The sequence below is a fragment of the Cheilinus undulatus genome, linkage group 5 (genome assembly GCF_018320785.1).
Source record: "Cheilinus undulatus linkage group 5, ASM1832078v1, whole genome shotgun sequence".
NCBI classification, from domain to species: domain Eukaryota; kingdom Metazoa; phylum Chordata; class Actinopteri; order Labriformes; family Labridae; genus Cheilinus; species Cheilinus undulatus.
Genome location: NC_054869.1, coordinates 32143178 through 32157843, shown reverse-complemented (window position 1 = coordinate 32157843; position 14666 = coordinate 32143178). Strand labels below are relative to the sequence as shown.

Below are 14666 nucleotides of genomic sequence, written 5' to 3'. Positions count from 1 at the left end.
TTGATTCACCAACTAGATATACCCGATGCCAACATAAAATGATTTGGCAGACATAACAGATTGACGTTGGTAACTGATATCTGTTCATTCAACATCATCTGGCTGATGACTGATGTTTGTAAGCACAGCCAACAAAGGCAGATACTGATGTTATAACAACCCTTTAGTGCATCCCCAGTGAAAACCCATGCATTGAAATGTGGAAAATTGACTTTTCTCCCAGCTTGAGTAATATTACTTAAAAATGTTGAATGAGACGATCATTGGTATGAAGCTCTGTAGGTTTTTTGGTCACAGACAATACTGCCCAGTCCACTCATTCTATACTCCTAAGTGACATTACAATGTAACAGACTGATAAAAATTAACCTGACATGCCAGATGGATTTGTTTCACACATCCATCTGGGAAACCTTTGATATACAGCGTTTGACAAAGGGCAGAGCCTTTGAAAAAAAAACTCAGAGGGTGATTGGATGAACATTCTGTCTGCCACATCTTTACGGGCCAATCAGAACAACAAAACACCTAACGTTGTCGCCACCCTTGAGGTGCGAAAGCGCAGCTACTGAGGAATAAACTCCACATAGAACTTTTAAAATATTTTATAATTTTACTTTTAAAATAATTCTAATGAAGGTTCTGATGTAAATAGGTACCCATATTTGTACTAGGTATCAGTGAGTGTATTTGTGCATCCCTAATTTTTAATCTGCATATGTGAGTGGATGATTCTGCAACAAGAAAAAAAAAACATTAGACCTAATATGGGGATTCCAAAAAAGCATAAAAAAAAAACCTGGTTTCTATAATACCCATCAAACATAAACACACACAATAAATCTGGTGGGGGACTGATGAACTAAATTAATGACAAGAGTAGAAGGAAATAAAAACATCACTAAAAAGATGGATACGTCTAAAATTCTGTTACTTTTTATTTCAAAGTCTTATTTATGGAAACTAAGTTATAAATGTATCTTTTTCTTTACAGTTTCTTACTACAACAACTTAAACACAGTTATGTATGTTCTATACAGTCAATTCAAGTTTGCTTGTGTTAAACATTAATAAAAACTTTCCAGCAATGTTCTTTAAGAAAGCTTCACCAGCTGGTAAGGGAGTAACAGAGGATCGGACAACGGGCAACATGAGTCATCAGCAGTGGTTACAATACAACCATCTTAAAAATATATTAATAGGTGCCACTATGTAAAAATATTCAGCACTTCACATGCGCATACACTGATCAAAGTGAAATGTAAAACAGATATATACTGTACATGCTAGAGTTTTTCTTAGAACTAATTTTCTGCCATTCTCTGTCACTGAAAAAACAAGGCAGCATCAACTTTAGCTATATTTCTAAATCCGTAATAGCATTTAGTAATTATTAACCCATACATTACTGTCTACATGGCTCTTATAGCAGCTTAAACTACAACCATTGATCGAGCCAGTTGCTAGGAGCTGCAGGAGAAAGATAATCTATCTTTATTTCTATTCTCAGAGAGACAGTCTACACTTAGAGGCAGCTTGTTCTCTGTAGGTTCCATTTAAAGCTCATCACACAGACATCCACCTGTTTCAACTTAATATTATGTGAACATCCACTGGAATGAAACGGAACATACTCTCCTCTCAGTGACAAAGCTACAGTGAAGCAGCATGCTCAGAATCTGTTTCAAAACACATCAAGCAAAGATTAAACCATGCTGAAACTGACAGAAATCAATCCAGCCACACATACGCACCTACAACACAGCACATTGCCACTGTTCTCTACAAACATAGCAAAGATAGCAGTGTGTCTGTGTGTGTTTTCTTACCGTGTAAAGCCCAATCCTGCACAAGGCAAGGGAGAGCTGCAAGTGCTCCGACATTGTGCTCAGCAACAAGCGTAACCCCCGGCAACAAACAAGCCAAGCCTCTGGAGTAAGTGAATGGATGGAGGAGGATCATAAGCAAAACAGTGTCAGGTCATCAACATGGGTCCTGCCCTTTACTGCTTCCCCGGCAGCAGCTCAGAGGGTCCATTTCTTTTTTAAGCAGAGCTATACAGCAGGGATTCATGAGGTCGAAGATGAGCAAGATGAGCTGAATGGTTGCCTTGTGTTTACTCCTCAAATTCTCCACAGAAAGATAAAAAAAACTATTGCCTCAAGGATCAGCCAACAGACACAAGCTTGAGATTAGTTTGTGAGAATCTCTACAAAGAGATTAAGGGCTCAGTGACAACTAGGGATCTAGAATAAGACTACAAATAGGATTAGTCACCATTACCCACCCACACACACTATGCCCATACTGTACGCACAGCTTCATGAAAACCACTGCTTTATACATAAAGGAGGATCAAGTGATCGACCATTTAGGTCCACAGTGGTCATGGGGATTTTAACAACTGTTGTGGGATGCTATGTCTGAAGTCTGTAGGTTCAGAAAGGGGAGTCATGTTCAAATAGGCTGTTTCTGTCAGATCAGCTGTCTTGCAACAGAAGCTACCACCACCTGCAGACATGGTGCTCATAAACAATAATGCACACCTCTCAGATGTAACACAACATAGGACTACATTAAAACTAATTACCTGCAACAGCTAACTGAAAACTTACACTGGTTACATTTCTGAAGAATGCAAACATCAGTGAAACACACGATATTTAATAAAGATTTTCACTTTCACTTTTGGCACCTCACTCCCCGGCAGATTTGTGGACCAAATAGTATACTATTGCATCACTTTAAGATTGAAAATAAGGATAAGATTGACAATAGGACACGGATATGTAACATGCTCCACTGAGTTGAAAAAGCTTTGGTTCGTTTTTACAACTGCAGACTCAATAGCTATGAAAAATCACACAATGTGAATATGGGGAAACATTTCATGCATTCTGACTCAATGGGTAATAAAAACAATAGTCAGGTATTTTTTCTTCCTCATTCATAAAAACTTAAACAGTGCACTAGTGTTCATGAGATATACTGTATATATTTTACATTTCTAAACAGTCATTTTTTAAAGATTTCATGCAGCTATTTTATCAGTTTGAATGTATTTTCCCCATGTTTTCACTGACACCTTGTAAAATGTGGTGCAACCAGATATAGTAGTCTGCCATTTAAGAACAAAAGAAGAAGAAAAAGGTAATATCCAATGTTACAACTGAGGTGCTATGAAACTAAAAGTGTGTTTCTTACCTAATGATTCAGTGTTTTGTGAATCATTTTATCTAAATGATCAGTTAAACAACCTTTTGTGGTCTATTTAATTCTTCAGTTAAATATAACATGAAGCAATGCTAAATCTGTTAGCCTGCTAACACACTCAATCAACAGTCCATCTCTTTAAATCTTCAATGTCTCTCAGAATAATTGCCAGTTACTTTCAAGAATGATATCCCTTGAAATTCATATCCTTAGTGTCTACACTGTGATTTCTTTGCCACATAATAATGCAGATTTTCATTCAAAAATAAGGTGTTCTTGGGTCTAGTGCTTCAAATTACTTTTTAAGACTATAAATAAGCCAACTACAAGCTGCTGCCCACTAAGTTCTCACTCCCAGATCAATTATCTTATCATTTGGTTTAAAGTCAAGGTATTTGGGAATGTCTGTGTCATTTACTAAAGACCACTATCATTAAACCAAAATTTGCTGGTTTAAAATCAACCAGAGAATCCTGTTCACAACCAAAGAATAATAATGGCATGCATTATCTCTTTATTTCCATTTATTTAACCAGAAAAACTCATTGAGATTAAGAATCTCATTAACAACAGTGTTCTGAACAAGACGGGCAGCAGTTACTTTAAAAAAGTTGCAAACCGAATGACGCTTGGAGAAGTGCTAAAACGTTGAGTGTCTTTAATAGAGTTAAGGCAATTCAGCTCATGAGTCTACACAGAGCCCACATCTGTCCCTCCCTACAACATAAATTCAACTCTAATTTATCTCCTCTCTGCTCAAAGTGCAAGATAAAAACTGGTAATCTTACACACTGCCTGTGGTATTGTAGTAAAATAAAACAGTTCTGGCAGATAATAAGTCAAGAAATTCATACAATATTGTCTGGTAATATGAATGCTGACCATTTATTTTTGATACTTGGTGTATCTAAGCCATCATTATTGACAAATATATGAGGAAGCTTTACAAAGTGTTAACTTTCTGTGCAAGGAAATGTATCCTCTTGAACTGGGTTACAGATAAAGATCCATCAAAGATACAACGGCAGAGAGTAACACTGAACTATGTTTCTTTGGACTATTTAACCTGTAAACTTCATGGGAAGGACGACATCTTTCGTAGAGTATGGGAACCTTTTCTGTCATATATTGGGTTGAATATTTCCACTATTCTCATAAGAGGGTTTGTAACTTAGACCGGAAGGCTGTGTCTTGAGAAGACTGCATTGCAGTTGATGTGTCTTCCACTGCTGTCCTGGCTAGTTTTACGATTTTATTTTATTTTCTGTTTGATTTATTTTCATTTCATTTCATTTAATGAATTTACTTACAATTCTTTTTTAATTCCTTTATATATAGTCTGTGCCTTGAAGATTATGTAAAGAACACCATGTATATAAGGACATGCACTTACCTTGTATATGATCTGAATCCTGAGTCCCCCTGTCTGTGTGAATTTGACTTGATTGTATGAGCCAATTGTTTGTTTGTCTGCCTGTTTATTTGTAGGTTTGTTCCAAATGTTCCTTCTTTTTATGTTTTTAGAATCTAAAACTCAATAAAGATATTGATAAAAAAAAAAGTTGCAAGCATAAAACATGAAATGACTAAAAACACAGATCAACCCAACAACTGAGTCATAGAGCACAAAGTCATCTGTCAAATCATCTACAGTCTAAACCATCTTCTTCTAATGCCTTCAATGTACTATAAATGTCATATGCAATATACATTTTTACAGAAGATATCTTCATGTGTTGTGCAACTGCTCATGTAACAAGATGGTAATAAAGAATAGTCAGTTACAAAGCTCTACCTAAAAAACTCAATCTGCTTTAGGCTTTCATAGATCAGTTCCATGATTAATCAAATTAACCTAGTGCAGGAAAACTACTGGCTTCAAATACCTTAACCTAGCCAGGTTCTTTTGTATTTGTTCATCCACGGGGCAAATGAAAATTAGAGAGAAAGGAAAAAATGCAGTAAGAGAATATGAAAACAGTTCCCTGATGCTTCTTGAAAGTGGTGCTACATAAGATGCTATTGTAAAAAGAGCTTAAAGTGCCTGTGCAGGATCATGACAAGAGCATTATGAAATCCCATAAATATTCCCTCATCTCCAACTATTACACTGATGTAGCTCCAGTCTGGGATGCTGACTCACTAGCACTCTCCACAGACACCAGGGAATCATGACAATGAGCCTGCAAGCAGACAAAAACATGGCCGGCACACTCCTTGCAGGTTAACAGCAGGGACTTGGTTTTAGAAATGCAGGGTTTTTTCAGAATGGTATTTCACTTTATAGCTGGAGGCTGTGCACTTGCAATAACAGAGCCAACGTAAGAAAATGGGACCAGTTGGAGCAAACTTTAAGTAAATATCAAATCACATGCATTCAAGCTGAAACCTGAGTAAACATAAGCCGCTATTAGCAGCAAGTCAATGATTAGCTTTTTATTCTTTAGCATATAAAAGCACACACGTTGTGTGGGATTGTTGGTTATGTTTATACAGTAGGTCATTTTTGTTTGGAGACCTGTGCCAGCACCAATGAGGTGTGGAACATGGTCAGATGGCGGACAACACTATGAGGAAAATTAACAGCAGCCTTTCACTCAATAGGCGCACAAGCTGTATTCATATGCTGCCAAGAACTTCCCATCAGCTCTCTCTCCTCTGTGTTCAATGGTGAGAAGTCAATCTGCTGTAGCCTGCTGTGTGCCCTTGGATTAGAGATCTGCTCTGAAATACAGTTAGTCAGCTGAAAACAGACACAAGGCTCTGCTAGGACTATTTCTTTCATGAGGTGTCATCTTTTTGCAAACAGCATAAACCATAGGACATCCAGATAGCCAAACGGTCTATATTCAACCTAACAACAGCATCTTAAAAGGAACCCTGCATGATCAGACAAGTTCATCTTGTTGCATAAAAATTTGTATCTCTCATGTATATTGAACTCACTAGATATCTCTTTTGAGTAATTAGGCTGCCATGTTTTGGTCCACACTGGCACTGTGACGTCACTTAGCCGCAGCACTCCTCACTGTTCCTTTGCAGTAACCGCTGTTTGAGACTGGCAGCCAGTGTTAGGGCTGCATCTCAGAGATGCTGCAAGTCTCACGCATGGAGGATTTTAAGATTTGAAATCTGTTTCTTGATGAACCTGATGAAGGGCACAAGCTAAAATAGCTGTTGTTCCCAAAGTTTGAGGAACAACAGCTAAAATGCGTCTGTTTATTAAAGTTGTTCCCCAAACTTCTACTGTTTCTGAAGCTTTCTGTTTCCACACGGTTCAAAATGTTGCAGGTAAAGAGCTTTAGCATTTCTCTGGAGAAACTCCCTTTGTTTGTACATAATGCTTTTATTTTGAAAAGCTACCAGCACACTTCCACTATACACTGGATCAAGTCACTTGTAGGGAGGTTTGTTGAGGTAAAACTTAGGAGGACAGAGCTTTGATGGCAGCGAAACAAAGCCTAGTCGACATACATTTACATACTTTTATTTAGTGTAAAACCTGCCCAGGTGAGATTTCTACAAAGAGGTGAGAATAAGTTACCCAATATGCCAGATAGACTGTTTCACATATTCACTACATAGGTATATTTACAGGGTTTCCTCCAGGATTTTTTGTAACTGTGGGGGAAGACTTTGCTGGCTGGCACTGCCGTAGTTTATGAACGGTGGAGCTTGTTAATGGATAAAACTCATGCCAAGGACTGTCAGAAGAAGAGTGAAAAAGTCTTCTCAAAGAGAGGCTTTACATATAGCTCTTTGTGCTTGTGTTAAAGGTCACATATTTTACCCCTTTAGGACAAGTTTATATTGGTCTCAGAGGTCCCCAAAATCTTAATGTGGCTCTCCTCCTGATATTTTTTGTTGCTGACAAACTTTTGCTCCACACTTCAGCCCAGTTGTTGGTGATAATGCACAAATGAGCTGGTTTGCCAACTGACATTAACTCCAAAAGAAGAAGAAAGCGGACCAATGTGTGTGTGTGTGTGTGTGTGTGTGTGTGGGTGTGTGTGTGTGTGTGTGTAGGGGTGTGTGGGTGTGTGTGTGTGTGTTGGTGGGGGTGGGGGGGTGACCACTGTGATTGGCTAATGTGTGAACTGAGTCTTGGGGTTATCACGCAAATCTGCAGGTTTCACACTCTTGTAAACCATCAACAATGGCGAAGAGGACTATCGGTGCTTAATTTCTCCCCACTAAAACTAGTGTACCAGAGGAGACAAATCCTGATAATGAGTCCGACTTGATTTGTGAGGAAACGGTCATCGCAAAAAAAAAAAGCAGGAAATTCTGTTTTCGCATGACTGGCTGTGTGAGTTCACCTGGCTGAGGTATTCCAGGGAGACAAATTCAATGAACTGCAAATTCTGCTGTCGATACCCACAACATGCGGGGAACACGAAATTTGCTGATAATACTGGCACTACACAATTAAAACACAACACTTTGAGCAAACACAAATGCCAGTCTGAAACACAAAATGTGCCGTGACCCCTGTAATGACAGTGCAACTCCACAGTAATACAGTGAAAATGAGAGGAAATGTAAATATTTACTTTGCAAGTCAATTTACAGTGTGCGCCCCTAAATTTTCTGCTTGTGCCCCTAAAATTTTAAGTTAGGGGACACTGTGCTCCTAGTAAAAAAGTTAGTCTGGAGCCCTGCTTAAATACTGACAAAAGCAAACTTGTAACATTTTCAAACTCTTTGACTTTTAAGCTTCATACTGAGCAACTTGTATAGAGGTTAAAGTTGCAACTGGGTTTTATTTCAGGAATAAGTCCCTGACTGCAAAGAAAAGAGTTTTTACTGCCACTTTCATGCCTCTGATTGATTATGATGATCTTCTGTACATGCATGCATCTTCTCGTTGCCTTGAATCTTTGCATGCAGTTTCCCATGAGTTACTGAGGTTCATGACCAGTCTTAAGTCATTAACTCATCATTGTAGACACGTAGACAAAAGCACTGGTGAAATGTTCTGGAAGTTACAGTCTTCACTCTGTGACTCAGTGACAAAGTTTACTTTTGCTCTCCGTGCCCAAAATCTGTCTTGAAATGGGTAAAAGGAGTTAAAGGTATGCTGCTCCTGCAGCCTGGGATCTGTTACAGGAGACTTTGTGTTTGGGGGAGCTGGTCTCTTCAAATGTTTTTAAAAGTAAATTAAAGGTGTTGAAGAATGATGCATCTGGTTGTAGATGTTTTGCCTGATGGCTTATTGCTCTGTAACATGGATTTGTTTGATCTGTGTTTGTAATAGTTTCTCTGTTCTATGTCTGTAACTCTGTGTTTACGCTGCTGCCCGTCTTGGCCAGGACACTCTTGGAAATGAGATTCTTGATCTCAGTGAGGTTCTCCTGTTTGAATCAATTTAAATTACATTCATGCTAATTGCTCTACCAGCAGCCATTGTATATACTTATTGCCAAAAGAAGTAGGGAGAAGAGGAAATCAATCTTTTCTGTCATGCTTTCAGTGCTGCTGCATGCTTTTTGTTATAATAACAATTCAATAAATAAATGAATGTGATCTAGTTCTTTATGCCTGATGACAGACAGAGAATCTGGCCAATCTGCTTTGTAATTTTAGAGAATAACTATTTCAGTTACTAATATTAAAATACCTCAGACTAAGTTGCCTTTTGATTGTTTGTTTGACATGGTAATAATAATGTACTAAAAGAACAATACCCGCTTTTATTCTACTCTGCATCCTCCTAAATAAAATACCCCACTGGTACTGTTAGCCATCAGAGCCAAAGCATGCCAAAATAAATGCTATTTTATTGCAAATACAATTGATGTTCCTAGATGCAGTCTAAAAACCAGAGGTGACAGGGCATTTGCTGTAGCTGCTTCTAGACTGTGGAACAGTTTACCTCTTAACATTAGAACTGCTCAGTCTATAGATTATTTTAAATCTTTGCTGAAAAATCACTTATTTGCACTGGCTTTTAAAACAAGTTAACTTGACATTTTGATATGGATTGTCTTTTATATTGCTGGATCATTATGTTTTCGTGAGTCATTTATTGTGCTTTTATTGTTTTGTCAAAGCCTGTAAAGTACTTTGGTCAACTAAGGTTGTTTTTAAATGTGCTATACACCGCGTTCCAAATTATTATGTAAATGATATTTTTCTCTTTTTTTCCTGAATATTAATGCAATTACCAGTCAGAATATTTTCAAGTCATCAGCCATTAGAGCATAATTCAAATGTTTTTGAACAAACTTCATAATTATAAGTTATTTTTTTAAGAAAAACCTTTTAAGAAAAACCTCAAAATGCACTGTTCCCCATTATTATGCAGGAAGCAGGTTTTAGCAATGTGGGAAAGAAAAAGGATCTTTCTGCTGCTGAAAAGCATCAAAAAGTGCAATGCCTTGGACAAGGAATGAGAACATTAGATATTTCATGAAAACTCGAGCGTGATCATTGTACTGTGAAGAAATTTGTGGCTGATTTAGAGCACAGATGGGTTCATGCAGATAAAGTCATGATCAGGAAGGTTTCTGCAAGACAAATTCATCAGATTAAGAGAGCAGATGCTAAAATGCCATTACAAAGCAGCAAACAGGTATTTGAAGCTGCTGGTGCGTCTGGAGTCCCACAAACCTCAAGGTGTAGGATCCTCCAGAGGCTTGCAGTCATGTATAAACCTACTATTCGGCCGCCCCCTAACCAATGCTCACAAGCAGAAACGGTTGCAGTGGGCCCTGAAATACATGAAGACTCATTTTCAAACAGCCTTGTTGACTGATGAGTGCCTTGCAACCCTGGATGGTCCAGATGGAGGAGTAGTGGATGGTTGGTGGATGGGCACCATGTCCTAACAAGGCTGTGACGTCAGCAAGGAGGTGGCAGAGTCATGTTCTGTGCCGGATTCATGAGGAGAGAGCTGGTAGGCTCCTTTAGGGTCCCTGAAGGTGTGAAAATGACCTTGGCAAAGTGTATAGAGTTTCTGACTGACCACTTTCTTCCATGGTACAAAAAGAAGAGCAGTGCCCTCTGTAGCAAAATGATCTTCATGCATGACAATGCACCATCTCATGCTGCAAAGAATACCTCTGTGTCATTGGCTGCTATGGGCAAAAAAGGAGAGAAATTCATGGTGTGGCCCCCATCCTCCCCTGACTTCAACCCTACTGAGAACCTTTGGAGCATCCTCAAGCAGAAGATCTATGAGGGTGGGAGGCAGTTCACATCAAAACTGCAGCTCTGGGAGGATATTCTAACATCTAACAAAGAAATTCCAGCAGAAACTCCAAAAACTCACAAGTTCAATGGATGCAAGAATTGTGAAGATGATATCAAAGAAGGACTCCTATGTTAACATGTAAATTGGCCTGTTAAGATGTTTTTGATTGAAATAGATTTTGATTTCAGTAAATATGACCTTCTAATGCCGCAAATTCAACAAATAACTATTTTCAGTTCTTTACAACCTATAAAATCTTTTAAAACTCTGTTGTGCATAATAATGTGAAACAGTGCATTTTGAGGTCCTTATTTAAAAAAAAACTTATCATTATGAAGTTTGTTCAAAAACATTTGAATTATGCTCTAATGGCTGATGACTTCAAAAATATTCTGATTGTCATTTGCATTAATATTTAGGAAAACCAGAGAAAAATATCATTTACATAATAACTTGGAACACAGTGTATAAATTAACTTTGACTTGACAGTTTTTAAATTAAAGAACATACAGGACCAAGCAAACAGGTGTCAGGCTGCCAGGATAAGAGACAAACTAAAAACAGGTGTTTTACCCGACTAAACTATTCATAGCAATAAAAGCTGAATGAATGTTCAATTGAAACCAGCGGAGTTAATTTTTAACTTTCTTTATAAATTTAGAAGTACAGTATACCTATACTTTTTTCATCTTGCACACATTATGAGTTTATTCACCAACCAGAAAGCAAACGTGCTTTTATTCCAAAGGAAAAGCAGTTTAAATGTTATTATGAGGTATGCTCTGAACATAATATAACTAGGGCAAAAGGGCTCAGCATGAAGAGAGGGAAACTTAATACTATTTCAGTTTTCCTGACTGTTTCCTCAGTCAAAACAAACAAAACAGCCTTTCTTAAACTGCATGGTTAAAAAAATTCATATGAGTCTATGTTTGTACTGGTTTTCCTTATATTCTCTCTGAACTAAGTGAGTAGAGGTTCAGTCCAGCCTATCAGCTGATAAGACTCTACTCCATGTTATCTGCCACAACCATCATTACCACAGTTTTGTGTGTGGTCAGTAGTTGTTTTCAATGATGCTTTGACATAATTCAAATTCCTAAGTGGGCTTTGGTTGCTGCTCTAAATGTATTTATTTGTAAATTAAAATGTATAGCTGTCATCTCTTCAAATAAAGAAAGAAAAAACATGTTGTGCAAGACTGGAAGGGTTGGGTTGACACAATGTACCAGTAATGTGGGAAGTCTGTTTAATGGCAACAGCTAAAACCAGATTCCTTCATGAGTGCAGTCATTTCTGTGGTCTTTTTCAACATTTTGCTGACCATTCAGGCCATCCATAGTCCTTCAGCATGCTACAGCTCCCAGTTGAAACAGGATTCCCTTTAAGCCAGACAGTTATTATTTAAACCACAGTTATTAAACAGCAATGTACAATAATTATGCTTTCTCACTCCTGTTTACCCCATACTCTTTAAGCTATTATTTGATTTGAATCCTATCCCAACAGCATGACTGGGACATAATAATTTCTTTCTGATTTATAAGAAAAGGAGAGGCATAGACAGTTCTGGCCTGGGTTTTGTGCCAGGTCTCCAGTGTTTCACAGCAGGTGAGGAGGCCTTGTGCCTGTTGTGAGCGTGACCTCAGAGGACAGAAAAGCACTGTACTCCAGCAGTCCACAGAGTTACAGCTGTGCTTTCCACAGAAAACTGATGGCCACAGAGAGTCTTAAATCCCAAAGCAAGTTAGCTGATTCTTTTCCTTACTCAGAATGCAGACAAAGACTAAACATGGACAAAACTGAGCACAACATAAAAGGAATGGTGATGTTTACCGAACAGCCCAGGGAAAAGAATGAGCTGAGATTTTTATCATTGCTTGTTATTTATGTGTACCCTTTCACAACAATACACTTTGTTTACATTTGATAGCAACAACTGTCTATAAACTTAAAAAGATTAGATTATAATAATGCTGTACTCCATAAATGCACCACTTTGTTCTCTTTTTGTTCCACATAATATTTGTGTCCCTAAAGCCAGAGAGCACAGACAATCTAGACTGAAATCTGTTGCCATTAACTGCAGAATAACTGTGCTAGTGCCAGTTGTAGGGAAGGATTTTTTTAGTCTGCCTTAAGACGTATCCTAATAAAGCCAAAGTTCAAAGTTCCTTTTGGGTCTCACACCTTGGGAGGCCCATTATAAACAAGCTGATAACACTGGGTGGGCAAGTTCCTCTGCATTTCACACTGTCACTGTGCCCCCACCCCCAAGAGATGTCAGCACAATGTCTGTTCATTTTTTTTCCTCTGGCTTTATAAATTCCCAGGGAAAGCTTTCGGTTACAGCTTCCTCTCTATTGTTACACTTTTTCAGCAGCACCCATCCCTACAATGTGGGCAAAGGCCCAAAAGCCATAATCTCCCAGGCTAAAGTTGGCACAGTCGCCAGGACTCTAATATTTCTTTTTCTGTCACAGGTATTAATAAACATAAACAAACTAGTGCAGTTGTGTAGTGTCTCACTTCCAGAGACATCTGGGCTCAAAGTAGCCCTAAACAATACAGCTGTGAGTTTTGTAGACTCAGTAGTTATGTTGCAACATTACACAGCTAGCAGTGCCTCAGCTGTTTAGCTACATGGCTAGTTGTTTCACATGTAAACAGATAGGGGGGTCTGGGTCAACCAGTTGGACCCTGTTCACACGTTACTGGTGGTCAAATGCTATAGGCTAGGGCTGACAAATGAAGCATCAATCAACAACCGGTACTCCAACTAGCTAAGTGTTGAAAGCCACACACCTGATTGTCATTACTGACTGATTGGGAGACCAACTGGCATAAACCAAACGTTAGAACTGGTCTTTGGTTGAAAAACGGTACACCACAGCAGTTCGGTTCATTTACTCACCAGATAATCCATGTACTATCGCTGAATAGACACTGCAGCCCGACAACACTTTGTAGTAATCCCGTTTTTGCTTGAAAGAGTCCAAAATTTACTGGATTTGACCACACGTCGCTTTGTATTCCCCGCCTTTCGACAGCCAGAGCAAAATAAAAAGCAGCCTTTGGTTGGGTTTAAAAGTAGGATTTTTTTCGCCGTCCTCTTCACCTAGTAAGCCTGTTTCACTGCAAAGACGACCGAGTTTGTCTGTCACGATTAGGGCCGCAGGGTTCGTGTGCTTTTTCTGAATAGAGTGCCCCTTCGTCCACAGGCTGACTTCCAGTTTTATCACACAATTATCAGTTGAGTGTTTGGTTGAGGAAACTGGCGAAGCCTACAACGAGCTACGTCACGTACGTCGTCCTGGGCACGTAGCGTGGTCACATGACCAAACACATGGTGGCTATTTTCAGTTTGATGAGGTTTTCTAACATTTTATCCGTCGTGTTTTTTTGTTTGTTTTTATTTTCATTTTTCTAAAATACAAAAAAGCTTTGGGTCTTACGTGCTTATAGTTACTTAAAATGATATCGGTTATCGCTCACTTTGCCCCGTAGAAAATACTTTGTTACTTCTACATATTGACATACACGTGGCCTATAGGGCCAGAGGTTTAAAATCTGGAGCATTACAGAGGCAGAAGACCTTTTCTAAGCAAAAATAAAAAATAAAAATTTTTATAGTTAAACATACATTTAAGTCATTAGCTCAAATTCCACTACAGACAAAAGTATTTATTTTTAGACCTGCTACCTTATCTGTGCAATGGTTCAGCTGCAAATTCACCTTATTGTACAACATGTGTAACTTTATCAATTTTTTAAAACTTTTTTTATGAGGTTTACTTTGTTCTGTGATGTTTTTTATCATCTTTTTCAAGAGAGAGTGGCCGAGTAAATTTCCTTTCCATGGTATAGACTGTCTTTACTGTGCATATGACAATAAACTTAATCTAAATACATCTTAAATTGGTCGCTGGAGTGGTGCCAGTTCACCTTCTGAGCACTGCCTTTATGTCCTTTACCAAGGCACTAAACCCCAAACTGCTTGGGCTCACCTTTGTGTGCAGCTCCTTTATCCTGATATCTCCCCATTAATGCATGTCCAAAGGATCCTGTTTAAGTATGTGTGTATATTTCTGACTCATGTATGATGTTCCATAAAAGAGGCCTCTTAAAAACAAGATTACAAACTATTATGACAGAGGCTGCTAACATTCTAAAGGGTACTGAACAACTTGATGACTCTCTGTTATATCAAAAGGATTCTGTTTCTGTTTTGACCTGATAAATCAGCACCACATCGAG

At 38.4% G+C, this 14666-nt stretch overlaps 1 protein-coding gene across 3 annotated transcripts in view; it reads right to left on the bottom strand.

Moving 5' to 3' along the window:
• LOC121509664 (ADP-ribosylation factor-like protein 15) overlaps positions 1–13681 on the bottom strand; it is a 130594-nt gene extending 116913 nt beyond the window's left edge. For all 3 annotated transcript variants that reach the window (XM_041787229.1, XM_041787230.1, XM_041787231.1), the window contains exon 1: positions 13324–13681. In XM_041787229.1, coding sequence (XP_041643163.1) covers positions 13324–13335 — 12 coding nt within the window. In that variant the 5' untranslated portion in view covers positions 13336–13681. The remainder of the gene's footprint in view (positions 1–13323) is intronic.
• Between the last annotated feature and the right edge of the window lie 985 nt (positions 13682–14666).